The sequence below is a fragment of the Dreissena polymorpha genome, chromosome 3, assembly GCF_020536995.1.
Source record: "Dreissena polymorpha isolate Duluth1 chromosome 3, UMN_Dpol_1.0, whole genome shotgun sequence".
Taxonomy (NCBI): Eukaryota; Metazoa; Mollusca; class Bivalvia; order Myida; family Dreissenidae; genus Dreissena; species Dreissena polymorpha.
Genome location: NC_068357.1, coordinates 60,733,350 through 60,760,161, shown reverse-complemented (window position 1 = coordinate 60,760,161; position 26,812 = coordinate 60,733,350). Strand labels below are relative to the sequence as shown.

Below are 26,812 nucleotides of genomic sequence, written 5' to 3'. Positions count from 1 at the left end.
GACAATGTATAGTCATGCAGTTTACATTTCAGCTGCGACCTTTCATCCTGTCTTTAATAAAGACCATCAGCATGCAAAAATATGTGCAATTTCTGGTTATGCAATTTCCTCAGACAGTATTCCAATGTTAACGGACGTACATACAAAAAAGGATTCGAGTATAGGCGTCTAATAAAGTTTACCGATCTAGAAGCGTGTAAATTCACCGACCAATAAAGGAGCATCGTATATCGAATCAGACCATCTGTGCACGGTTGGATGTCATAGTATATTACGGTATACTTGATACATACGAATTATGACTTATATAGACCACATATTTTGCCGCCTAGCCAGTTGTGAACTACTATTAAGTCGATTATAGGGAAGGAACCGGGTATAATAGCGCCAACTCCTAAACAATGAAGGATAAGGCTCTAAATACATGGTAACCGAATTCTAACCCTTATCATAGGGTAAAAAAAATGAAGTGTATAGTCCGATATATGAGAGAGTTCATATTTAACTTATATAGAGCGCTTATTTAGTTACAAATTGTTCATTTTTCTCCCTATACTGTACGTGCGCATGTCAACGCGTTACCATCGATCGGTTAACTAATCATTTCTGACGTACTTTTGTCCGTACGTCTGTAATTATGTTAACTGTCCACCAGTACATTTCCCTAACTGTTCATATGATAATCGTCATGTTTATAAACTGATTATTCTTTTATTTCTCTGAATCGGTTAGATTTCGCGCGTTTGCTGCCTAACCGTACGAGTGTGTCGGTTCATGTGCGTGTCTAAAGAATTGTTCATTTGAGCTGACTGGGTTTGGTTTTGGAATTTTTTTTTAAACATTTTGCAGTTATTCATAAACCCGAATAAGTTTCTGAAGCGAATTCCACTCTTGAATATCAATCACTTCATCAACATATTCGTCCATCCGTAAGCCTCAGACTCAGACTCGGTCTACATGTTGTTGGGCCGTTCATTGAGAGGCATCATGACATCGCTGAACTGAACTCACGTTAATTTTCCGCACACATAAAAGGTTCCACAATAATAAAGTCAAGTTTGATTGTACGATTTATTGTACAGAAATTTCAACCAATCACATCGCTTAACGTAATGATATGAAACTGATCGACAAGTATTCTATAAAAATACTAAAAACGATGATATGACAAAGTAAAATTTGATTTACATCGTATGTTAACTGAAACAACACAAAACCACTAAGATTTAAATCTACTGCACCAAGTCTGCTTACACGAGATTTTTTTCATTAATACTTTGAGTAAATAATGCTCGCTTTCAGTTGTTAACCATTAACTAAAAAACGCAAAGAAGTTCAGAAACGTAGAAATCTATCACTGGGGTTTGCATCAAAACGAAAATATGTGGTTCATCAACAAAAAATACACGAATAATACAACATCATTATTTCGATTCAAACATTACCACAAAACATACTACGCATTTACAATCCGAACTATAGTGTAAACTTATAAAACTTGGCTTTTTCAAGTTGTTTTTATCGGCATTTTAACGGTCTTTCGAAAACCCTGCGATTGTCAATATAAGATATTCAGTATGTCATTATTTACAATACCATCTGATTAAGATATAAAACTAGCTAGTATGAATGATGTCTGTTTTTTTCTTATTAGTGGATGACAACTCTAAAATGCATACTTTTCTTCACTTTAAACAAGATCTAACATTTAACACGCTTTTCAAATAATCTAACTATATGAGCTGCGTTCTGAGAAAACTGGGCTTAATGCATGCGCAGTTAAGTGTCGTCCCAGATTAGCCTGTGCAGTCCGCACAGGCTAATCAGGGACGACACTTTCCGCTTTTATGGTATTTTTAGTTCCACGGAAGTCCCTCCTTACCGAAAATCAAGTTCAGGCGCAAAGTGTCGTCCCTGATTAGCCTGTGCAGACTACACAGGCTAATCTGGGATGACACTTTACGCACATGCATTATGCCCAGTTTTCTCAGAACAAGGCTCATGTAATGAAAGCTTTCACGTAATCTCCATATAACGCATAGTTATTACGGGATCTCTAAATGCTATACACTAAATACATAGTAACTAACACAGCTTTTACACAACAAAGCATTCTGTAATTACAGCGTCCACTTCTATTAAAAATCTTGTTTCTGTTTAGCTTATCATATACCGGCATACAAGAACAAGCCATTTAATGCACATATTGCATTAATTTTCTTTTCTTATGAAGTTGTCCTAATACAACATTGTCTGATAAAGCATATTTACGCATTTTCATACATAATTGATAGATGCTAATAATTCACTGTGCAACATAATGCTCTTTGATAACATAACTATTGTGTCCAAAAATGTACATGCACAACCACTGAAATCAATTTCACCAAATGAACAAACTTAAAGCTCGACAACAGTGACCGCCACTTGTTAACATAATTATCGTAAATTACGCGCTAGAGTTGTATCCAATATTTTTACTAGTTTTGGTTTGTACAAGTGTTTCACAAGTATAATAACCTAAAAGTTGCAGCCTCGTTCTGAGTAAACCGGACTTAATGCGTGTGCTTGAAGTGTCAACCCAGATTAGCCTGTGCAGTCCTCCCAGGCTAATCAGGCACGACACTTTTCCGATTGTATTGTATTTACGTTTCAGGGAAGTCTCTCCTTTGCCAAAATCCAGTTTAGGTGGAAAAGAGTCGTCCCTTATTAGCCTGTGCGGACTGTACGTTAAATCTGGGACGACAATTAACGCACATGCATTCACAAACATGAGACGATATGAAATTTTGCGCTGACAATTAAAATTGACCTGGTCTTTAATCAGAGTGTTCAAATGTAGTAACTAATATTTATGATGCAGGTAAACACAATAATTACAGTACTCTATAGTTTGACGATCAAGCATGTAAAACATATTGAGCTAAACAAATAATATATTTACAATGAGCCCTAAAAATAAATACGAATTATATGCAGTTTATAATTTTCATTATGCTTCATAATAAAACCTAAGAAAATACTACTGAAATTTCGAGCAAAAAACAAACAAACACAACAATTTCATGATTATTATAAAATTACCCTAGAATTGCGCTTAGTGTATACAAATCAAAATTAAAGAAAAATACAACTTTTCAATACAGTAGATCTACATGTATACAATAATTGCACCATTCAGAAATTAAGTCATTTATTAAACTAAAGTCAGCCTATTGATTGATTAAACATGAGACAGTTTGTGCAAGTTACAATTTGTTTTATACATAGAGAATGTCGAAAAATACAATAAATAAAAGAAAAATAAATTAATACAAAAAAGCAAGCACCTTGACATTTGGAATGATGAATACAAAAAACATGTGTAAACAGTACATTTACTTCGTTTTTACCACAAAAAATGCATTTTATTACTAATAAAGCCCAGTTCCAAATTACTCAAAGTGGTATAAACACTTGTGATAATGTAATTATGTTGTTATCACTTTCACAAGCTCCAGCTCAGCACAGTCCCAGATTTTAAGATAAATAAAGACAGTCTGATCGTAAATCAGGACATAATATAATTGGAATGTTCTGCCATTCATTCAGATTAAATCTTAGATCCAGGCACACATTTGCATATGATTCTACTACAAATCCTGGCCACCCCCTCATATTTATATTGACATTTACAATTATAAGACAATTAATTTGGCCGTGCTCTGTGAAAAGGAGGTTTAATGCACGTGCGTAAAGTGTCTTCCCAGATTAGCCTGTGCAGTCCGCACAGACTAATCAGGGACGACACTTTCCACTTTTTTTTATATTTTTCGTTTATAGAAAGTCTCTTCTTAGCAAAAATTAAGTTAAGGCGGAAAGTATCGTCCCTGATTAGCCTGTGCGTACTGCACAGGCTAATCTGGGACGACACTTTACTCACATGCATTAAATCCCCATTTTCACAGAGCACAGCACTTTTTTTTCAGTAGAATCTATGTTTACTTTGGTGGCACAGAAAATTGATTTTAACATACTTTTGTCCATATTTTCACTACAACAAATTTGGTACACAATGCAGGTTTTTTTCATTGAGAAACTCAGATATTCAAGGGTAATTCACTAAACACTTTCCAAACTGTGTCCATTATTGACCTTATTTGCATGAATTCAATTGATATACAATGACAAAATGGTCTAAATGTGTTAGTTTTATGATAATACACAATCAGTTTCAAGTTTACCTCGAATGAATTTCACTAATTTCTTCCAAAATACCCAAGATGGCAAATATGGTTATTCAATGAACAAAAGACAGAAGACATGTAAAAGTGTGCCGTCACCAGTAAAACATGATAATAAAATTTTTGGACCCCTGGATATAAAATCTTAAGATGTTTTATTATAAAATCATAAAATAAAAAAAATCTATATAAAATTATATTTCAAGTATATATATTAGAATGAAAAGTTTCTTTTAAATTATATTCCTTAACAAAACTTATTTATGCCTGGATGCAAGATTTTCTCCTGGATTTATGAAAACATGTATAATATTTATGGTGTTCATATATTTGAACAAAAGAAATACATAATTGCTCTTCATCAAAAATTACTATATTTGTATGCAGAAATCATTGAAGTTCACAAAGAAATTCGATCTAAATAAGTCTGTAAACTTCAACAAATGTAATGATTTTATTTACTAATGGGAGCTTTTTTGTAGCAACTGCTCTTTTTAATTCAAAGATCTAATTATAATAAATGATAAATTGATGAAATTATTTGGAAAAAAGTAAATTTTTAAGAAAACATTGTTTGACAAATCTGCATAAAGAGCATTTTACTTTTTTATTTGTGTAAAAACAAGTGGGCTTATAAGTGCCTAGGATGTCCAACTTCGTTTTTAATAAAGAGAATGATGAAATCATATTAATATTGTAGTAAAATATGTGTGCAAGCATTTTCATAATATTCAATGAGAATGTATTATTGCAAGGTTAGAAACAAGACTGTTTATAACCTTATGCTAAAGTATGTTTTAGTCGCGAAGTTTTGGACGCCTCAAGACCCAAATCAGAAATCTGATGAGATATGATTGAAACCAATTAACTGAGCTTGTGTCATAAATATTGACTAATATTATATTAAAAGCTTTTCTGTCAATTTTTCCATTACCTAGTGATTAAGATTTTGTTCCATTGGATCCAGTTTATATCTTGGCCCAGATATAATTGGGACAAATCTTAAAAGCAAGTTTCACATAGTGCAATAAATGAGACTTCAAAAGTGTTCAAGCTTTTCCAATAATTTACTCAAGTAATATAGTTTATGAAACAATATCAATTTCTTTATATCGTTTGGATGTATCTTTTAATGAAGTTAAATAACAAGAGCTGTCAGAGGACAGCGCGCTTGACTATTCGAGTGCTTGACAGTTTTAACGTAACCCATCATGGAGAGGGGGAGGGGGGTAATAATGTGGGTGTGTGGTCATTTAATAGAATGATGATCTTTCAAAAATAAGGAAACATTTTTTATTTTTTTTTGATACAGTTGTCTGCTTTTGTTTATAGATTGGTGTCATGTTGGTAAAGAAGTATGCAAAATATAAAAGCAATATGTCAAAGGACATAGGAAATAATTGGGGTGGTACGCAAACTTTAACATAGATTTATCAATTATATGCATATTCTAAGTATAAAAGGGGCAATAATTCTGTCAAAATGCTTGAAACAGTTGTCTGCTCTTGTTTATAGATTGGGGTCATGTTGGTAAAGAAGTATGCAAAATATAAAAGCAATATGTCAAAGGACATAGGAAATATTTGGGGTAGTACAAAAACTTTAACATTTGCACGCTAACACAGACGCTGGGGTGAGTAGGATAGCTCCACTATATATATTTCATATTTAATAGTCGAGCTAAAAATTAGGCAAAACATATGCAGATGATGACAATGCACGAGGAACAAGAGCTCACCAATAGAAGGTGAGTAAAATTTCTTTAATAAAAATTGCCACACATACTTATGAAGAAGAGCTAATTGAAAAGCCATGACTGAACAAAGTATGAGCATGATTTTGCAATTAAAGAATAACCCACATTGCCAAGTAGAAAAATAATACACAGTAATAATACTTCCAACGATCTTTGACAGCTTGGTATAATAAACAAGAGGGCCATGGGCCCAAAGGCACTCACCTGAGACCCAACGGAACTAAACTACATTGTGTTCTGACAAGCAGGACTTCCAAATAATGAAATTGCTTTAGGAAACATAAATATTTCATTTTGTCATCCAAATTTTCTATTTTTGAACTCGGCTGAGATATCATTACACCAAATGTTCTAACCAAGTTGCATGCAGATTTGCCAATTAACTGCTTTGTACCAAGGTTGCCATGTTTTTAAGGAACTGAAAATAGTTTAAAATTCAGCCAATTTATCATCAAAGAAAATGATCTCGGTTAGTTTGATGTATATTGGAGCATACATTTGACTTATAGAGTCAGAGAGTGTTAACAAGGTTTCACTATAGCCTTATAAGAAAAAATGCCCTGCCCCTGGAAGCCATGTCTTTTTCAACTCAGCCAGAGAAATCATTAGAAAAAATGTTCCGACCAAGTTTCATTCAGATTTGACTTAAAATGAAACTTTTATAGTGTTTAACAATAGCCATATAAGGAAATCTGCAGCATCCCCTGGTGCCCATGTATTTCAACAGGATAAGAACCATTTTTGAACTCAACTGAGACATTAATTGGACAAATTTTCTTACCAAGTTTCAAGAAGATTGGACAATTTATATATATGATGCCTGTAGAGTGTTAAAAAGCTAAATGTTGAAAATGCACAATGGACGACAGACGACACACAACACATGATGGACAAAAAGTTTCATGAAGATTTGACAATAAATGATGCCTGTAGAGTGCTAACAAGCTAATGTTGATGACGCACAATGGACAACAGACAACGCAAGATGGACAAAAAGTGATCACAAAAGCTCACCAGAAGCACATTGTGCTTAGGTAAGCTAAAAACTAGAGCTTTGTCACAGACGTGACGTATACCCCCACATGCTGAATTCACACAGACTATTTTGCATGCTGTCCTCACAAAACAAGAGAAGCTTATTTATGGCGATTTTTAATAATTATTATGGCATAATCATTTAGGGCCATTTTTGACCTTTGAACTCAAAGTGTGACCTTGACCTTGAAGATATCTACGTAATTCTATTGCGCGACACACTGTCCAACGATGGTGAACAAATGTGCCAAATGATTTTAAAATCTCACGATGAACGAACATAGTTATGGCCCAGACAAGCTCATTTATGGCCATTTTGGACCTTTGAACTCCAAGTGTTACCTTGACCTTGGAGATATCGACGTAATTCTTTGGCGCGACACACCGTTCAAATGACTGTGAACAAATGTGCCAAATGATTTTAAAATCTCACAATGAACGACATAGTTATGGCCCGGACAAGCTCATTTATGGCTATTTTTGACCTTTGAACTCAAAGTGTGACCTTGACCTTGGATATGACGACGTAATTCTTTTGTGCAACACACCGTCCAATTTTGGTTAACAAATGTGCCAAATGATTTTTAAATCTCACAATGAACAATATAGTTATGGCCCGGACAAGCTCATTTATGGCCATTTTTGACCTTTGAACTCAAAGTGTGACCATGACCTTGGAGATATCAACGTAATTCTTTCGCACGACACACCGTCCAATGATGGTGAACAAATGTGCCACATGATTTTTAAATCTCACAATGAACAGCATAGTTATGGCCCGGACAAGCTCATTTATGGCCATTTTCGACCTTTGAATTCAAAGTGTGACCTTTACCTTTGAGATATAGACGTAATTCTTTCGCGCGACACACTGTCCAACGATGGTGAACAAATGTGCCAAATGATTTAAAAAACCTCACAATGAACGACATAGTTATGGCACAGACAAGCTCATTTATGGCCATTTTTGACCTTTGAACTCAAAGTGTGACCTTGACTTTTGAGATATCGATGTAATTCTTTCGCGCGACACACCGTCCAACGATGGTGAACAAATGTGCCGAATGATTTCAAAATCTCACAATGAACGACAAAGTTATGGCTCGGACAAGCATTTTACCTTTGAACTCCAAGTGTGACCTTGACCTTGGAGATATCGACGTAATTCTTTTGCGTGACACACCATCCCATGATTGTGAACAAATGTACCAAGTCATTTTAAAATCTAACGATAAATGACATAGTTATGGTCCGGACAAACTTTTGGTTTAAAACGCACTAAGTGACCCTGTGACCTAGTTTTTGACCCGGCATGACCCATATTCAAACTTGACCTAGACATCATCTAGATACAACTTCTGACCAAGTTTGGCGAAGATCGGATGAAATTTTCGGGACAGGCAGACCGACAGACAGACGGACAGACCGACAGACAGACCGACAAAGTGACTCCTATATAGCCCCCATTACCAGTAATGGGTGTATAATGAACATTTTATAAGCAAACATGTATATGCCTTCACATTTTTTCATACAAGTTTTAAACATATGCAGGCAATATATTTTATTGATAATTATGTGTACATTTGTACACTCACACTTAGATGCATACAACCCCGATAGGCATTATGACTTTGGTCCACAAAATTATTAACTCTGGGGGCCGTTTCATCAATAATTACGTATTTTATGTAAATCGTAATTTACAACTAGTCGTAAATCGTTGATGAAACGGCTCCCTGGATCGGTATAACAAGGGATCACAATCTTATTATAAATAACTATGAAAAATCCTTAGCACTGGGTAAGCTAAAACTATTTAATTATGTAATAAAAACTGTACAGAATGAAATCACATGTTCAAAGTATCATATAAGTTAAAATAATTTAGTCTGATATCAGCAACCCACAAACGACAAGATTTTAAAAACAAATACAATATATAACTATTTTACAATTCACTTTAAATATTGCAGTAATTACTTAAAAACCCATACACACTCAAAATGAACGAATATTTTTGTTCAATATTTCGAAAAAAAACAGTTAATTAATGGCTATTGCTATAAGGAACACTGATTTTTTTTATGAAATATTTTGCGAAATATTCATTGATTTTGAGTATTTATGTTACTTTAAGATATCTTATGGATACCATCACCTCACAGGCAACCTGACAAAATCACCCCAGACATAATCCTCAGATTCAATGTTATTACTTCATGGAGACCTCAACACCACCATTAAAGAATCTGTTAGTATAACATTTAAAATAAAAGTTTAAAACAAGACTATTGTCAAGCAATATGGTCGCCTACCGGTGAAACTCCACCATTGTCTGATTTTTAATTTTTTTTTTATTTTTGCCATAGCAACCAGAATTTTTGACGTAGGAACAAAATGAAATGACGTGCATAATCTCCATATTGCCATCTATCCATGTTTCAAGTTTCAAGAGAAAAATTATGAAGAAATTTTTTTTTTTTAAGTTATCGCAGGATCAAGAAAAGTGTGACTGACTGACTGACGGACACACAGAGCGCAAACCATAAGTTCCCTCCTGTTTCACCGATAGGGGACAAAAACAGATCTTTGCAAAACATTAACATCCCCTACCCAACATGTTTTATGACTAAATTTAAACCTTGATCTATTAAGTTCGACATTGACATTTGAGGTAAGGTGTCAAGGAAAATAATGGTACTCATTTGTGCCATATTATTTAAAAATCCACCAATGTATGGCTTAGTTATTGCTGAGACAGGAATTTTCCAACAGATGAAAAAAAGACAGACTGCTACATGACAGGGGGAGGGTAGCAAAGTATTTTAGAAAATTACCTGCCAACTTTGTATTGTTTACCCCAGTTGAGGTCTGAATGATGCAGAATAATTGCAACTGGCCCTAAAGTGTGATATTTATAGGGGGAAGGGGGTGTTTTGTAAGGAGAATACAATTATTGGGAAGGATTATGTTTAGGAATGCAAACATTATCTTGTGATAATTTGAATGAGAGTGATTATATAAATGTCTGTTCCCTCCCTTGGAAGAGCTCTCAGCACCTCATTAACTTCATAGTAAATCTCTGAACACCACAAGTAAATATTGCATATTCATTCGGTCTCAATTACAAGTACATGTATATAGACTGTGATCCTATCACATCTTCTGTCCTAGCTTCATATACTCCATCAGGCAGCCCATGGCACCAAAGTAACCCTGAAACCACAAACAATAATGCACTATTATTGACCAGTCGGCAATTGAATGTGATGTCAAATTCACTAGAAGCATCAAAAAGATTTAAATTCAAAAGCATCTGACAAAATTTGCATGATGTACCTTATGGTCCATTTCAAACTATTAGTATGCAAGGTACCAAATTATAAAAGATGATCAATTAACATAGCATAAGAAAGAGGGACATGGACATCTTGAGTGTAAAAATGTTTCAATAAAGCCATAAGGAAAAATGTCCAACACCCTAGCTGCTATGTTTTTTGAAGAACCATAACCATATTTGAACTCAGCAAGCTATCATTAGAAACTAGAAACCGTCGGAGACGGGTGATGCTCCCCAAAGGTTTTTTTGTCACAATATTGCACTATATATTCAGATAAAAGGAAACGTCTTGAGGGGCATAACTTTGGACAAAATAATACGATGGATGGTTTAGCAACTTAAAAATTTCAAAGGGCCATAACTCTCTAAATAAATCATCTAACCAGAACCCACAAATAACATGCCCATCTCCTCAAGGTAGTTAAGCTTCCTATAAAGCTTCATTGAATTCCAGTCAGTAGTTGGGGAGAAATAGCCCGGACAAGAATTGCACTACATGTACAGTTTATAGAATATTTCAAAGGGCCATAACTCTGTTAAAAATCATCTGACCATAACCGGCTGATAATATGCACATCTCCTGTTGGTAGTGAAGCTTCTCATAAAGTTTCATTGATTTCCCGTAATAAGTTGCTGAGAAATAGCTTGGACAAGAATTGCATAATATGTACAATGGAAAATTTCAAAGGGCCATAACTCTGTGAAAAATCATCCGACGAGAACTGTCTGATAATATGCACATCTGCTCTTGGTAGTGAAGCTTCCCATAAAGTTTCATTGAATTCCCGTAATAAGTTGCTGAGAAATAGCCCAGACAAGAATTGCACTATATGTACAGTTAATAGAAAATTTCAAAGGGCCATAACTCTATGAAAAATCATCTGACCAAAACCGGCTGATAATATGCACATCTCCTTTTGGTAGTGAAGCTTCCCATAAAGTTTCATTGAATTCTGGTCATTAGTTGCTGAGAAATAGCCTAGACAAGAATTGCACTATATGTACAGTTAATGGAAAATTTCAAAGGGCCATAACCCTGTGAAAAATCATCCGACGAGAACTGTCTGATAATATGCACATCTCCTCTTGGTAGTGAAGCTTCCCATATAGTTTCATTGAATTCCGGTCATTAGATGCTGAGAAATAGCCCGGACAAGAATTGCACTTTATGTACAGTTAATGGAAAATTTCAAAGGGCCATAACTCTGTGAAAAATCATCCGACCAGTACCGGCTGATAATATGCACATGTCCTCTAGGTAGTGAAGCTTCCCATAAAGTTTCATTGAATTCCGGTTGTTAGTTGCTGAGAAATAGCCCGGACAAGAATTGCACTATATGTACAGTTAATGGAAAATTTCAAAGGGCCTTAACTCTGTGAAAAATCATCTGACCAGAACCCGCTGATAATATGCACATCTCCTCTTGGTAGTGAAACTTCCCATAAAGTTTAATTGAATTTCGGTCATTAGTTGCTGAGAAATAGCCCTGACAAAAATTGTGCACGGACAGACGAAGCGGCACTATATGCTCCCCCCCAAAAAAATTTGGGGGGAGCATTAAAATGTTCTGAACAAGTTTCATAAAGATTGGACTAAAATGCGACTTCTAGAGTGTTAACAAGGTTTTATTTTAGCCATACAAGGAAAAATGCCCTGCCCCTTGGTGGCCATGTTTTTCAACCAACTGGAAACATTTTAGAACTCATCCAAGATATCACAGGGAAAAATAATCTGGCAAATTTCTATGAAAATGGGACAATAAATGTGGCCTCTAGAGTGTTTACAAGGCATATGTTGAAGCTGCCCAACGCATGACAGACGATGGACAAAAGGCAATCACAAGAGCTCACCATGAGCACCTTGTGCTCAGGTGAGCTACAAACAAAGCTATGTTTTTGATCCTTTATTATTAGTACACTGTAACTCCAATTTAACGCAGATGATGGGGTCCAAGTCACAAGACAGCATTATAAACAGCTGCACGCTGTAGGTTCTGAGCATTCATTAATTATGCCATAATTCATGGCAAGGTTGTGTTGTCATTCGCCAATACATGTATATAAACACTACCGTATTGATTACTGTATACATACTGCTTTTCTAATGTGCATATGTATCTGATTCTTGTAAATAATTACTAGATCAGTTAAAAACAAATATGAGATAAATTTGTTTAAGAATTTCATAAACACAAACATTCACCATTTTTCTTAAGTTTAAAATAAACAGTGCACTATGGAACAGCAGTTTCATAGGGCACTGTTCAGAATAAATTGTAACAGCCAATGGATGAGTGAGTTTAAATTAAATTGAATGCAATAAGACACAAAGCAACGTTTCATTGCGTCATACTCAGTCATTCAAAAAACGTGCTTCCTGGGTATTTCCAGTATTCAAACATTTAAACAATAGAGCATATACCTAGATAAGGTACCTGTTAAAAGCCTACCAGCATATTTAGCAAAATTTCAATAGATTTTGCAAATAAAGACCACCTGTGAACAAAGACCACACAGACAACATCCCTTGAAAGGTCTTTATTGGCAGTTTAGACTGTATATGCTTTAATTAAGAATGAACCCCTTGAAGTTAACCCCGTACGCTGATGTCAGCATAAGTTAAATCGTTTAACCTTGGAGGTAACACCCAGTAAAAAAACAACTCCATTTCTTACCTCGTGTTCTAAGAATAGAGCTTTCATGGCCCCTTGTGACCAGAAATCCATGGCATACGCGAGGAGTTTCATCGATATTGTGTTCACGCGTAGGAAGTTACCAACAAAAACCACACGTTCTACTTTCTGAAAAGCAATCAATTTTGCTGTTTTCTTTTATCTTTTAAAACTTTTATAACCACATGTTTTGAATCCATTTAAGAACATAAATAGAATCTTCTAAATATGGGAATTTATTCCTCTGCCTAAAAAAGTAATGTTAAAACTTAATTTTTATCTCAAAACATATAACAATTAGTGTTAAAACTTAATTTTTATCTCAAAACATATAACAATTAAGGATCAATATGCTTCTTACATGAGTAATTTTAAGGACTTACTAAAAAGAAATCTTTTTTATTTCTAACCATTATCAGTAATAATCACTAAAGTTTTTCTTGGTATACAAATAATGGAAAAATTTATACCACACTGCAATTAAACAGAAAAATTGAAATAAAAGCTCTCTATATTATAAAAACAATACATTATTGCTTCATTAAAAAATACAAAATAAAGCTTTCCAATGAAACAGATTAAATAAGTGCACACTAGTAAAATGGCGGCCACTTTCGGTCTAGTTTGCAAGTTTTTAAGTCTTAAAATCTTTTTTTCATCCATTTTGGCGTTAAAAACCGGGTGCGCATTAAACATGGAAGCACTTTATATATGGTTAATTATGGTATTTATCTACATCCATAAGATTGCAAAAAATTACCTCCAATACTAAGAAAAACAAATCATAATAAATAAATTACCTCCCTGACTGCAACCATCCGTGCAATGGAACCAATATTATTGGTGATGGTTACAAGAGTAGCCCTTGCCAGGTCCTGGGGTGTTGCATTTTCACGCCTTTCTTTCAGATTCATCTGACCGAAGCTGAAAAGGTATTTTATCAAGAAATAATCTTTTAAGTATTGTCCTTATTTCGGCAGCCAATAAACAATTATTCAGAATTATGTTCAGGAACAGGACGTCTTTTTGTATTGTTTATTGGGTAGTTGATTGTGCGTCTTAAACAGAGTTAAAAATAAGTGAGTAGGGTGAATCCATGGAATTTCAGACATATGGTTATCTTGGACAGATTTGTACATAGATTGATTTCTATTATGTTTTTAAATTTACTTGTACTGATAAAAACATTTTGGAGAAAATTGTATCGAAACATACGGTGTGAAAGAAATATTTCCTTTTTGTTAACCCTTTACCACTTAGATACGTATTTTGACACATTTGTAGTCCCTTAGAAAGTTAAATTCAATTAAATACGTACATTTCTTACTAAATTCAAGTTTTAAAGGCTTCATTTCCAAACCTTAGATACAGATACAGATAAGCAACAAATTATTACAGGAATTGATAAATTGACACATTGCAAGTCTTTTAAGTGCTGCTTCACAGATGTTCACGCAATGTGGGCTGATCTGTGAAAAAGGCGTCTAATGCATTTGCGTAAAGTGTCTTCCCAGATAAGCCCGTGCAGTCTGCACAGGCTAATCAAAGATTACACTTTCTGCTTTAATGATATTTTTTGTTTTAAAAAAGGTCTCTTCTTAGCAAAAATCAAGTTAAGACAGAAAGTGTCGTCCCTGATTAGCCTGTGCAGACTACACAAGCTAATCTGGGACGACACTATACGCACATGCATTAAAGCTCCTTTTCAAACAGCAAAGCTCATATGTTTTCTTTCCAATTATTACACTGTACTTAGTGACAGCCAACAACTCTGGCATTCCAAACAAAATAGTTAAAATGCAGACTAAAGAAAAAAGTGTTCAATCTGGTGGGGTTAAAACCAACACTCTTGGAACCAAGGGTTAACCACTGGACTTAGCTCCAATATTTACAAGCCTTTGCATGTGGTTTCTTTGTTTGTGCAAGCAAATAATCTTAATTCAACACACTTACTCAAGACACTTAAGTTAATGTCACGCACAAATGACATTATACAGAACTACGAGCGTGTTTGTTCTATTACACAATGTTTTAATAAAGGATTTCTGTTGTAGTTTTATGATCAGTCAATACTGCTATAACCTACAATAACGAGAATATTAATGAAAACTATACCTGCTTGCAACAATGTCCCCAGGAAGTTTTATCTTGCTTGAGTTGTAATCACCGCCATAGATGTCGCGAACAAGCTTGTCTACTTTTGTTGAATCACCTTGAAAAAGAATAATTATAACAGAAGGGCTGGTTATGTTATCTGGTTGCGGTTTTACCAAGACATTGGTTAATTGTAAATGACACCACAAAATTAAGAATAAGATGTTATTAGAAAAAGAGGGAATGTCATGGTATGAACTTGGCCACAAACAGATGTATGATTGAGGAGACATCTCAGGGGAGAAAAATTCTGTCCACTGATTGGACAATGAGACGAGCATAATGGGTTAAAAAAACAACTTGGTAAACCTACATCAAATAAAGCAAATATTTTAAGTGCACAATGTGGGCCAGGATAGGTCTGTCGATAGAGCACTGATAGAAAATGATCCCAGTTTGTGCCTGGGACACATATTCACCTATCAATGGTTTGACTCTGTTACTCTAGGACTGAAATGTTCAAATAGTATACCGTGAAACCACTTAATTTCATCAGCATGCAATTTCAAAGTTTTTCAAAAAATAACTATTTCCTTAACACTTTAATACCTCTAAAATGTCTGGTTATCAAACTTGGCCTCCATTTTATGTTAATCAACTCTTGCAGAATGATTGGTGAAGATAAGATGAAAACTGCATGAGTCAGAGAGTGGAAAAAGCAGTTTTAGAATTATTGTATAAATAAAGGCAAATAACTCTGACGTGCCAGGTAGGTTATCAAATATGGCATCCATTTTATGTCAACAAACATTTCTAAATTTTGGTGAATATTTGATGAATACTGTATGAGTAAGAGAAACAATATATGTGCTGCCTGCCCAACCGCCTATTCGTCCACCATGGATGTTCCCATAATACTAGTCAGTGCTTTGTAACAAACATGAATTATACCAAGCAATACTTTGTCACGCATGTTCTAGGGCAAATCAATCAGGAATTCATTTATCATTAGTGATCAAAGTGTCTTGCACACCTACAGTTCATGATTACATATTTAAGCTATAATTAAATAGCCAGTGAAATGAGAAAGTAGTTAGGGTCACAAACTTTTGTGTACACAAACTGACGGCCTCACCAACAGCGTGACTCCAAAATACACCCACCTGCATAGGTACGAGGACGTTTATCATTAACAACTGTAAAGTTTTCTACGCACCATCAGTTGCTAGAGTGATTGCCTCTTCAAATGTCTCACAGCCAGTCAACAGACAGCACAGACCCAGGAATGTACCACCCCCTAAACTGAAATAGTTAACAAGAGCCTGCAACACATATCATACTGAACACAAACCTCAAGATAAAGAATATGAAGACAGGAAGGAAAAGTAATACATAGAAGTGATAGTCTGGTAAGAAATGATTGAAAAAGACAATAATAGTACAAGTTGTGACAATTCGAACTTATTAGCTAACAATGGACTTTATGAATACCGGTATATACATTTGTATTTGATTTCTTTAACATTAATAACGGATATGTTTAATTGGCAGATTGCCAGCTATTAAAAAGAAGTGCCCACCTAATTAGCATAATAGTTTGTGACATTTTGTAAGTTGTACAGCCTTTTCAAAACAACAAGAGTGTGTAAGCACCCAGGGCTCGAAAAAAACACTCGCAAACAGGCCATTCGCCAGTTAATTTTAAAAAACGTGTCTAAAATGCGAGCGCACAATTTAGGTTCTCGCCATATTTTGAGAGTTGGGGAAAAACAAACAAATGCGCAGATTTACAAAAAAATAATTGTCTGAAGATCGGGAGGATACATTGGTCTATTCTTTTCTTTATGAATCCCACAATAGAATTTTACCAATATTCTCCAAAGAATACATTAACCACAATAAATTAATTATACAATAACCACTCTAAATTATAAACTATAAACTGAAAACTTGTATTGCGAGTTGGAAAGAAAAAATGCGACATAAGATTTTAACAACTCGCAATTTTTTGCAATTTGAAAAAAAAAGGAATTAGAGCCCTGGCACCATCTCTTGTAAATCCATTTATTGCACATCATTTTTTGACACTACCGGGTATCGGTGGAGATTGCCTGTGTTGGCCTAGACATTTAGAATGTTTGGATTTAATCATGCATAATGCAGTTTTTGTGTTGTTGTTTTTATATACTTTATATAAATATTGAGAAACTCAGACTTTTGATTTCCAAATATTTGAAGTTTGAAATGAAATGATTTTAGAAATACAGAGTTCCAGCGAAAAATAATAATAGTTTGTCCCACCAGGTTTGGAACCACTGACCTTTAGAGAAAAAGTGTTTGTCTGAACCACTCATCTACATGTATCCAGACTGTTATATAACATCATGCATTTTACACTTTATATTTATATGAGAATCTTCACAAAATACAAGAGAAACACTTCAAATTATTTAATAGTTTCGTATTTGTTATGCTTTATAATTTTATCAATTTCTAATGAAGATTACTCAAAATGAAAATGTATTTTCAGTATGACTATGAGTCTACATCATAAGTGTTATTTTGCTCCTTGATACATGTATGTAGAGTTCTTTTATGTCTTGAATCAGTAACAACAAGTTGGTTTATCATCATTTCAACAATCTGTGAACAAGACCCTTTATCAAATGCTGTTATATACATTGTATATTTAAACAACTCTAGTAATATGTTTAAATGTTTATATGGAAAATTATTAAAGCCTCTATAATGCTCAAATCAACCAAAATTTCTTAAAGTATTTCGTAAAATAAAGTTAACACCTAAACAATCAGTATTCCTTATAGCAAAAGCCACAATTTCAACGCTAGATGTGGTATGATTACATAGATTTTTGTAGAAACAAAATGCTTGTTTTTATTTATTTGTGGCACAATTAATTCCATTTTAATTTGGTACCATGTTAGTGTTCATGTGTTGTATGAATAGATATTGATGCGGGTAATGAAAATGGGATTAAATATGCAAAACAATAATCAAAATGACCATTTTTTTTGTATCTACAAACATCTATTTTACCAGACCACATCTGGCGTTGAAATTTCGGCAATTGCCAAAAGGAACACTGATTTTTAATTGTTTAACTTTATTTTACGTAATATTGTACTAAATTTTCGTTGATTTTGAGTAGTAATGGGGCTATAAATTATAAAAGTATTTTGTTGTGTTTTTTCCTCACAATATAAAAAACAAGAGGGCCTGAAAGGCCCAAAGTCGCTCACCTGGAAACTAGAGTGTTAACAAGATTTTACTATAGCCATATAAGGAAAATTGCATCGCCCCTTGGAAGCAATGTTTTTCAAGCAAACATAATTATTTTCAAACTATTCCAAGATATCATTGAGACCAATCTTCTGACCAAATTTCATGAAGACTGGACAGTAAATATGGCCTCTAGAGTGTTAACAAGGTTTTACATGTACTATAGCCATATAAAGCCATATAAGGAAAAATGCCCCGCCCCCTGGTGGCCATGTTTTTGAAGCAACCAAAACCATTTTCGAACTCATCCAAGATATCATTGGGACAAATCTTCTGACCAAGTTTCATGATGATCGGCAAATAAATGTGACCTCTACAGTGTTAACAAGGTTTAACTATAGCCATATTAGGAAAAATGCCCCGCCCCCTTGGTGGCCATGTTTTTCAACCAACCGGCATAATTTTTGAACTCGTCAAAGATATTACTGGGATGAATCTTCTGACCGAGTTTCATGAAGATCGGACTATAAATGTGGCCTCTAGAGTGTTAACAAGATTTTACTATAGCCATATATAGCCATATAAGGAAAAATGCCCCGCCCCTTGGCAGCCATGTTTTTCAATCAAACGTTACCATTTTCGAACTCATCCAAAATATCAATAAAACAAATCTTCTGACCAAATTTCATTAAGATTGGACAATAAATGTGGCCTCTAGAGTGTTAACAAGGTTTTACTATAGCCATATAAGGAAAAATGCCCCGCCCCGTGGCGGCCATGTTTTTCAACCAACCGGCATCATTTTCGAACTCATCCAAGATATTATTGGAATGAATCTTCTGACCAAGTTTCATGAAGATTGGACAATAAATGTGGCCTTTAGAGTGTTAACAAGATTTTACTATAGCCATAAATAGCCATATAAGGAAAAATGCCCCGCCCCTTAACAGCCATGTTTTTCAAGCAAAGGTTAACATTTTTGAACTCATCCAAGATATCTTTGGGATTAATCTTTTGAGCAAGTTTCATGAAGATTGAAAAATAAATGTGGCCTCTAGAGTGTTAACAAGGTTTTACTATAGCCATATAAGGAAAAATGCCCCGCCCCCTGGCGGCCATGTTTTTCAACCAACCAGCATCATTTTCAAACTCATCCAAGATATTATTAGGATGATTCTTCTGACCAAGTTTCATGAAGATCAGACAATAAATGTGTCCTCTAGAGTGTTAACAAGATTTTACTATAGCCATATATAGCCATATAAGGAAAATGCCCCGCCCCTTGGCAGCCATGTTTTTCAAGCAAACATAACCATTTTCGAACCGATCCAAGATATCATTGAGACCAATCTTCTGACCAAATTTCATGAAGATTGGACAACAAATGTGCCCTCTAGAGAGTTAACAAGGCAAATGTTGACGCAACACACCGGACGACGGACAAAAGGCGATCACAAAAGCTCACCATGAGCACCTTGTGCTCATGTAAGCTAATAAGCAAAATAAGTATACATAACAAAAAAAGGAATCATTACAGCTACAAAAAAATATATGTATGTCATGCAGTCTGTGTCATTACAAATATAGAGGTTTGCTAAAGATTGCTAATGTGTTATCAAACATTAACTATTGTACAATTGTATTAAACATCTCTAAAAATAAAAACATAATTATTCAATTATACACCTCTGGTGAAATTTGCAAAGTTTTTGTAAAAAAATAATAAAATTTCTAAATAAAACACAATGCCAGACTAAAGAACCATACCTTGTTCCACTGACACGCTGGAATTCTGCTGGTCCCCTAACAGAAAGTATACTGACGCCCGATCCTATATTCACCACAAGGTAGGGATATGGATTTCTAAAATCAAACTTCTCTTTGGTTGCGAGCTTTGAATCTCCAGGATTTTTCCAGTAATAGCATTCGCACTTATCGTTATTTCTGTCTATGAAATGTATCCCCTCAATGAGACAGTCGAGTTCATCGAATTTATGTAACTCCAAATTTACTTGCTGAAAAAGCAATACAAAGCAAGATTATGTACCAGTATTAAATAACTGGCAGTTTGTGTTTGCCATATATTTTGCTTGCAATTTTTACAAGTTTATCAGTCTTCCATAAGGCTCTAGAAGTAAAGAGAAATAATTTTCTTCAACTTTACCAATGATCAAATATCAATAATTAACCAAAATAAAAGTGGATGTTATGAGAACTGTGTTAATTGTGTTATGTTCGTCGTGGCGTAATGAATAAGGTGTCTGCCTAGCAATCGGGAGGTCACAGGTTCGATCCCCACTCGGTTAGCAGTCTCTAGATCTTCCCCAAAGACACCAAGTACTGGTTAAAAGCCAAGGAAATGGACTCAAGAGCGTTTCTTCAGGCCTGAGGCTTTCCATGCAATCAAGATCAAATAAATACATGTAGATTTAAACTTACTGTGTTGAGCTGGCCCCTGTTTAATAAATGATTCAATTAAATATGATCACATTATAAAACCAATTGCAGTAAGATTCTAAATATATACTTACATGTTTAAAATCATCTTCGAATTTATAAGCCCCGCCTCCTGTTGCACATATAGACTTGGCCAAATGTGGAAAGTTCTTTGCTTTAGCCAGCTCAATAAACGAGTTCATTTCTGATGTTGGAAATCGTATAAAGTGAAGCGAACCACTTCGTCCACCTATAGTCTGTTTCTGCATTTCTAGAAACGCATCTCGAATGCCAGTCTGTCCATACGTGATGTTGCGGGTTAGATATTTGCGAATCGTCGTCAACGCTTCAGCTTCTTCCTCATTGGCCGTTTCAAGGTCACAGGGTTCAAAGTAGACCAACTTTGTAAGTGTTCCTCCTATGTCCATGCCAAACCATGGCATTGCTATAATACAATCAACATATTTGTTTAGATTTTTATTTTAATGTTTATCGCTTGAACTTAAGGATTGCTTGTTTGTGCTTCATAACACGTCAATCTAAAAATAATAATTAACAAGGGACAAAATTGTCACAAAACCAGGTTTTCATTGTGAAAAAAAAATCTGATAAAGGGAGAAAACTCAAACTGAACTTTTGAAATGACCAAAAAAAATTAACCCCCTTTGTAAGTTTTTTTTTTTTTTAATCTATTTTTAGTCGTGGCGACCTTGACATTGGAGATATTGACGTGATTCTTTCGCACGACACACCGTCCCATGATGGTGAACAAATGTGCCAAATAATTTTAAAATCTAACAATGAATGACATAGTTATGGCCAGGACAAGCTCATTTATGGCCATTTTTGACCTTTGAACTCAAAGTGTGACCTTGACCTTGGAGATATCGACGTAATTATTTCGCGCGACACACCGTCCAATGATGGTGAACAAATGTGCCAAATGATTTTAAAATCTGACGATGAACGACATAGTTATGGCTCGGACAAGCTCATTTATGGCCATTTTTGACCTTTGAACTCAAAGTGTGACCTTGACCTTGGAGATATCGACGTAATTATTTCGCGCGACACACCGTCCAATGATGGTGAACAAATGTGCCAAATGATTTTAAAATCTGACAATGAACGACATAGTTATGGCCCGGACAAGCTTATTCCGCCAGCCCGCCAGCCAGCCAGCCAGCCCGCCCGCATTCGCCCATCTAATAACCAGTTTTTTCCTTCGGAAAACCTGGTTAAAAAGAGAGAAAAGCATAAACTACATTATTCAATTGTGCGGGACGTGGCCAGATTTGAAAAATGTTTGTAGAGAACCACACTCTGATGTTAAATACCAAATATGAATTCAATTTAAATAATTTCACCCCCAACATCCCCAGTAAGAGCCTATTTGACCACATGGGATTGATTTAAAAAGGAAAAGAGAAACACTGTATGATGTTTAATGCCAAATATTACACCTTGCCTTTTTGATTTTGTTCCATATATTTTTTTTCTGTAAGTATATCAGAAAATATTAATTATCTTTGTAGACAACTATTAGACAATGTTTCACAGCTAATATTAAATCACTTCCTCTTGCATTTATGAGATGATTTATGAAGCTATTAAAAACAATGCCTACATGAACCATGCAACCCCTGCTATAAAAGTCTGTGTTATAAATCAAGTTACCCCTGAGGCTTGTCCAGTTTTGACCAAATGGGAATTTTGACAACAGAAGATATATGTACCTTTGAAGTAAACAAACTAAATATAATACAATTTAACAAATACCAATAAAAGATGTCATTTTTTATTAAACTGACATAAGTGACAGTTTATTACTTAAAATAAAGTTTCATTCAATTTTCACACAACTGGTACTAGTTTAAAATAAGATGAATTTAAGGACATTCAATTAAGTAGCACTCAACAACAACAGGGATGGAAATTAGTAGTTGCCCGTGAGACCGGGGCCAGTGGAATTTGGCCTGGGCAACTTATATTAAAAAGTTGGTAGTCTGGCTGGGCAACTTGCTTGTTTAAGCTTGAAACAATTCAGTGCAAGTAAACATTTAATAAAAAATGGCGACTGTGGATTAATAATTAGTTTAGTAATATTAATTAATCAAGGCTAAAGAAATGATTCAACTCAGACTCATCTAAGACATAATATACAGAGAGTGTGTCATGTTAGCAATGTTGTTGTATAGTTATCTATTACTTTATTTAAAGAAAGTAATAGATACACATGACTCGTTAGTCTTAAGCTGGGCAACCAAAACACTAAAGATGGTTGCCCTTGTGAGCACCCAATCGTAAAATGTTAGTTTCCATCCCTGAGCAATTTTAATTTGCCAAATTAAATTTCCTCTTTTTACAATGTAAGTTACATTTGTTAACATCATTTTTCTTTTCTGTTCAGGGCTTGACACTAACTTCTACAGATTGGTGTCAACAGGGAACCCTGAATATTAAAATTAGAGCAAAATCCTGGGAAAAACTGGTGTCCCTCACCAAAATTTGGGGGTCTATGGTTCCCGGGACACTGTTAGTGTCGAGGCCTGCTGTTACTGTTAATTGACACACTTCCACAAGAAAGTTTCACTATACACTATTCTATAGTAGTTTGATCAATAGTGTGCATGTGCTTTTGTTGTTTCGTTTAAAATAGGACCAATAATCTAAGAACCAGTATAAATGAATAAATACTTTCCCATCTTTCAAAATTTCAACTTACTGTAATTACTCTAAGTTTTAAAAATTTACTTTTTACATGTCCGAAAATTTAGATACAGAAAATTACAGGTATCAAAAAATTTAGAGACAAAAATTAACTGTCCGAAAATTATATTTATACTGAAAAACAAAGGCAATAAACCAATGCACAATAGTTCTATTGTGATTTACTCTTCTTTATATACTTTGATTTATGAAATTATTACAACTTCACAGCTTTTCTTAATCTTGCCTGAAATAATAAAGAACAAACAAGTAAAAGCATTAAATATTATGCTTCCTTAATTTCAAATGCTGTTGGGTTAAACAACTGTTTTCTACTGATGTAAATGGTTATTAAGCAATTACGCAAATGGAATGGTCCATTGCCCTCAGGCATGCATCTGCAATGGTTTATGACCTTGATCTGGTTGTAAACACCCATGATCAAAGTTTCACAAAAAGCGAAAAAAGGGAAAATATATGGAAAAATACCGATGTAAAATATACCGGTGATCCAGCTTAACCTAAATGGAAGGGCACTCCGCCCTGCCCTAGGGAAGCCCCGCCCTGTCACTCGAGGCCCCAACCTGCCCTTTTAAGCTGTCCATTTGCGATTGACTATAAGTTTCATTACAGTTTGGCATGTTTGATACAAAATATCGCCTTACTTATTAAACTGATCCTATTGCAGCCGGCGTAAATGCCCTTATAAGTGTTATATTTACAGTTGAAGTGCTGTAACCAGATATATCGCGTCAAGTTATAGGTAACCTGGTCCATGCTGAGACCGTATGTACCCTCTAAATCTGTTCATTTGTCGGATTATTCTGTCCACAAATTTCGAGTCATTAATGAAAGATGAAAACCAGTATGTCCGAAAATTAACTGTCACAAAAAATTGCAAAAAATTGGGTATCCGAAAATGTTGAGTGTCTGTAAACTAAGAGTAATTATGGTACATGTATATAAATCAATTTTTCTTGTTAACTCGATCTTAACTGATAAATACAATTATCATTAGTTAGACATAAATGAGAATGATTACCTCTAAAGTGTGCGAGAATAGTGCAAGAACAAGACCATTTAGATTTTGAAATTATACATAAACAACAACACATTTAAGACTTTTAAGTGTATTTGACATTTACGCTTTATTGCAGAATTTATCTGAAGGAGATGAATTGTTCATAGGTTTACAAAAAGGGCTATACAATATAATTCTTAATAAAATAAAATATAAGCAGAACTAATAATGTCAATATACACATGCCAAGATCAAGTTTTAATGGTAAATAAATATGAAATTCCAAGCAAATTACCAAATTATTACTTTTGTCTAATACCTTTTCAAACACCTGGAATAACATTAATTATAAGTTTTAATTCACATTCTTCTTCTATAATTAGTAAAGTACTGTTTATATTTTTTATGTTCAATAAGTCTTGATTATTCTGAGCTGTAAAATGAATTCGCAGCTGTTAAAGCTTCCAACATGACTACGTGGCAAAACGATGCTATTTCAAAATAACGTTCAATGATATGAGGTGGATGTATATGGACTTAGACATTAATTATTTTGTAGGACAGTGCTCGACAATTTTTTTTCAGCAACTTGCCCTGCAGGGCGAGTAGCTAAGAATTTTCACTTGCCCTGCTGAAATATGTACTATGCAATAAATCAGTAACTAATATGTTTTATTGTGATTTTCTATTAGTAAATATCTGGTAAATATTTTACGATAAAAGTGATTAAGAATTTCAAGAAACACAAACATTCACCATTTTTATTAATAAGTATCAAATAAATTTTGGCATTTGTTTCTATTTAAAGATGTGATGAAATAGCGTCGGGCCGCTTTTTTTCCACTGAACATGCATAAATTGCCTGACTTGATGTTTATGTTTTTATACAACACAAAATACACCCATACTTTCCATGCCATGCTCTACATGTCTGCATAATTTTCGCAAGATTTTTATTGAGACAAAGGATAAAGCACTGTTTATTTGATGCTAGAACTTGTTAATGTTGAGTTAGCATTAAAATTCTGAAGCTTACAGGCACAGTACTAATATTAGCGCAGTGTGCAATAATTAACAAGTAAAATTGTAATCGACGATTAAACCTTGTTTTGTTTGATAAAGATGTGTTAAAACTTGAAATTTTAATCTTTTCTGCCAGAAATGCCAATTGTCTTGCAGCAAGTTGCAGGACGAGCAGTTCCGGAATATTCACTTGTCCGGAGTCGATTTCTACTCGTAATTATGAGCAGGCGAATGGATTTATCGAGCCCTGTAGGAGTATGAGACCACAACAATGCCATAACAATAATGATGCAACAGCCCTCAGCAGCAACACAAATGTTACAGTTTTTTAGCATAACTTAAGATGAAGATCTGTCAAAAATAAATTGGCAAAATAACAAATTACATACGTGGGTTCCTGTGTCCTGTTGGTGACAAGTTATCATAATCAGGTTTTCCCTTTGCCATTGTGTACGTTGCGAAATTGAATTGGAAAATATTTCGGATGCTTTTTTATTCGGAAATTATTAAATTGTTAACCACACGATGTTAGCTTATATCTGACATTTCATCGAACAAAAGTAACTTTAATTATGGAAATCAATTTCATATTTGTTCAAATAAATCATGTCAGACAGAAACAAAACGATTTGTTTTGTTTCCAAGTCCGTCTAATTTCACGCATCCTATTTTATTACCGGAAGTTTACATGGTATAGACTGGAATCAAACTGTATCAAAACAGAATTTTACAATTGAATAAACTTACATCAACCAGTCAGGTCATAAATTAGAATGGGTGACGGTGATTTCGTCACACTACAGTTTCGTAGTATATTGTATACTGTATATTCGCCCCCATATATTTTTGAACTCTACATCTACATCATACGTCGCTGCAGTCACACACGATTATTATTCGACGGGTGAGAGAATGAGGATAAAGTGTGAAAGACTGTAAAGTAAGAAGAGCTTCATAGTTAACAGACAGAAGGAAAGTAAAGCAGAGTCACCAGCTACGTTTCATCCTTCTCCCTCATGCTTCTCCGGCTACGGTGGCCACTGAGAGGTTTGTACCTCAACCGGCACAGCCACAAGGGGTCATTAAGAGTTACTTTGTAGCTGGCGCTGACAACTTAAGAATATGGTTGATGCTAGCGCCCGCTTGGAGGATACCAAGTTGGTGGCTTAAGCGATGGAGGCCGGTAGGTTGTTCCAGGTGGTGATTATACTTGGAAAAAAGCTGTGACGATAGTATGAGGTAGATGTTGATAATGGCAGA

At 34.6% G+C, this 26,812-nt stretch overlaps 1 protein-coding gene across 3 annotated transcripts; it reads right to left on the bottom strand.

Annotated features, from left to right (window-relative positions):
- Window positions 1-1,057: 1,057 nt before the first annotated feature.
- LOC127874401 (pantothenate kinase 3-like) lies at window positions 1,058-26,256 on the bottom strand. Of its 3 annotated transcripts, none has more exons than XR_008046861.1 (9): window positions 25,942-26,256; window positions 20,895-21,244; window positions 20,131-20,378; window positions 16,340-16,425; window positions 15,145-15,241; window positions 13,830-13,953; window positions 13,033-13,158; window positions 7,824-10,233; window positions 1,058-7,661 (listed from the first exon to the last, which is right to left on the bottom strand). XR_008046861.1 is itself a non-coding variant. In XM_052418712.1 (8 exons), the coding sequence occupies exons 1-8, from the start codon at window positions 25,997-25,999 to the stop codon at window positions 10,174-10,176; spliced, it is 1,149 nt and encodes a 382-aa protein (XP_052274672.1). In that variant the 5' UTR covers window positions 26,000-26,256; the 3' UTR covers window positions 1,058-10,173. The 3 variants fall into 3 exon arrangements, 1 of the variants encoding a protein (XP_052274672.1); XR_008046862.1 differs by having other exon boundaries at window positions 7,987-10,233; XM_052418712.1 differs by having other exon boundaries at window positions 1,058-10,233.
- Between the last annotated feature and the right edge of the window lie 556 nt (window positions 26,257-26,812).

Coding starts and splice junctions, on each gene's coding strand:
- LOC127874401 (XM_052418712.1), bottom strand. CDS start 25,999: ATGGCAAAGGGAAAACCTGATTATGATAACTTGTCACCAACAGGACAC. Junction 21,245..25,941: donor AACAGGACACAGGAACCCAC/GTATGTAATTTG, acceptor ATTGTATTATAG/CAATGCCATGGTTTGGCATG. Junction 13,954..15,144: donor GGGGACATTGTTGCAAGCAG/GTATAGTTTTCA, acceptor ATACCTTTTCAG/CTTCGGTCAGATGAATCTGA.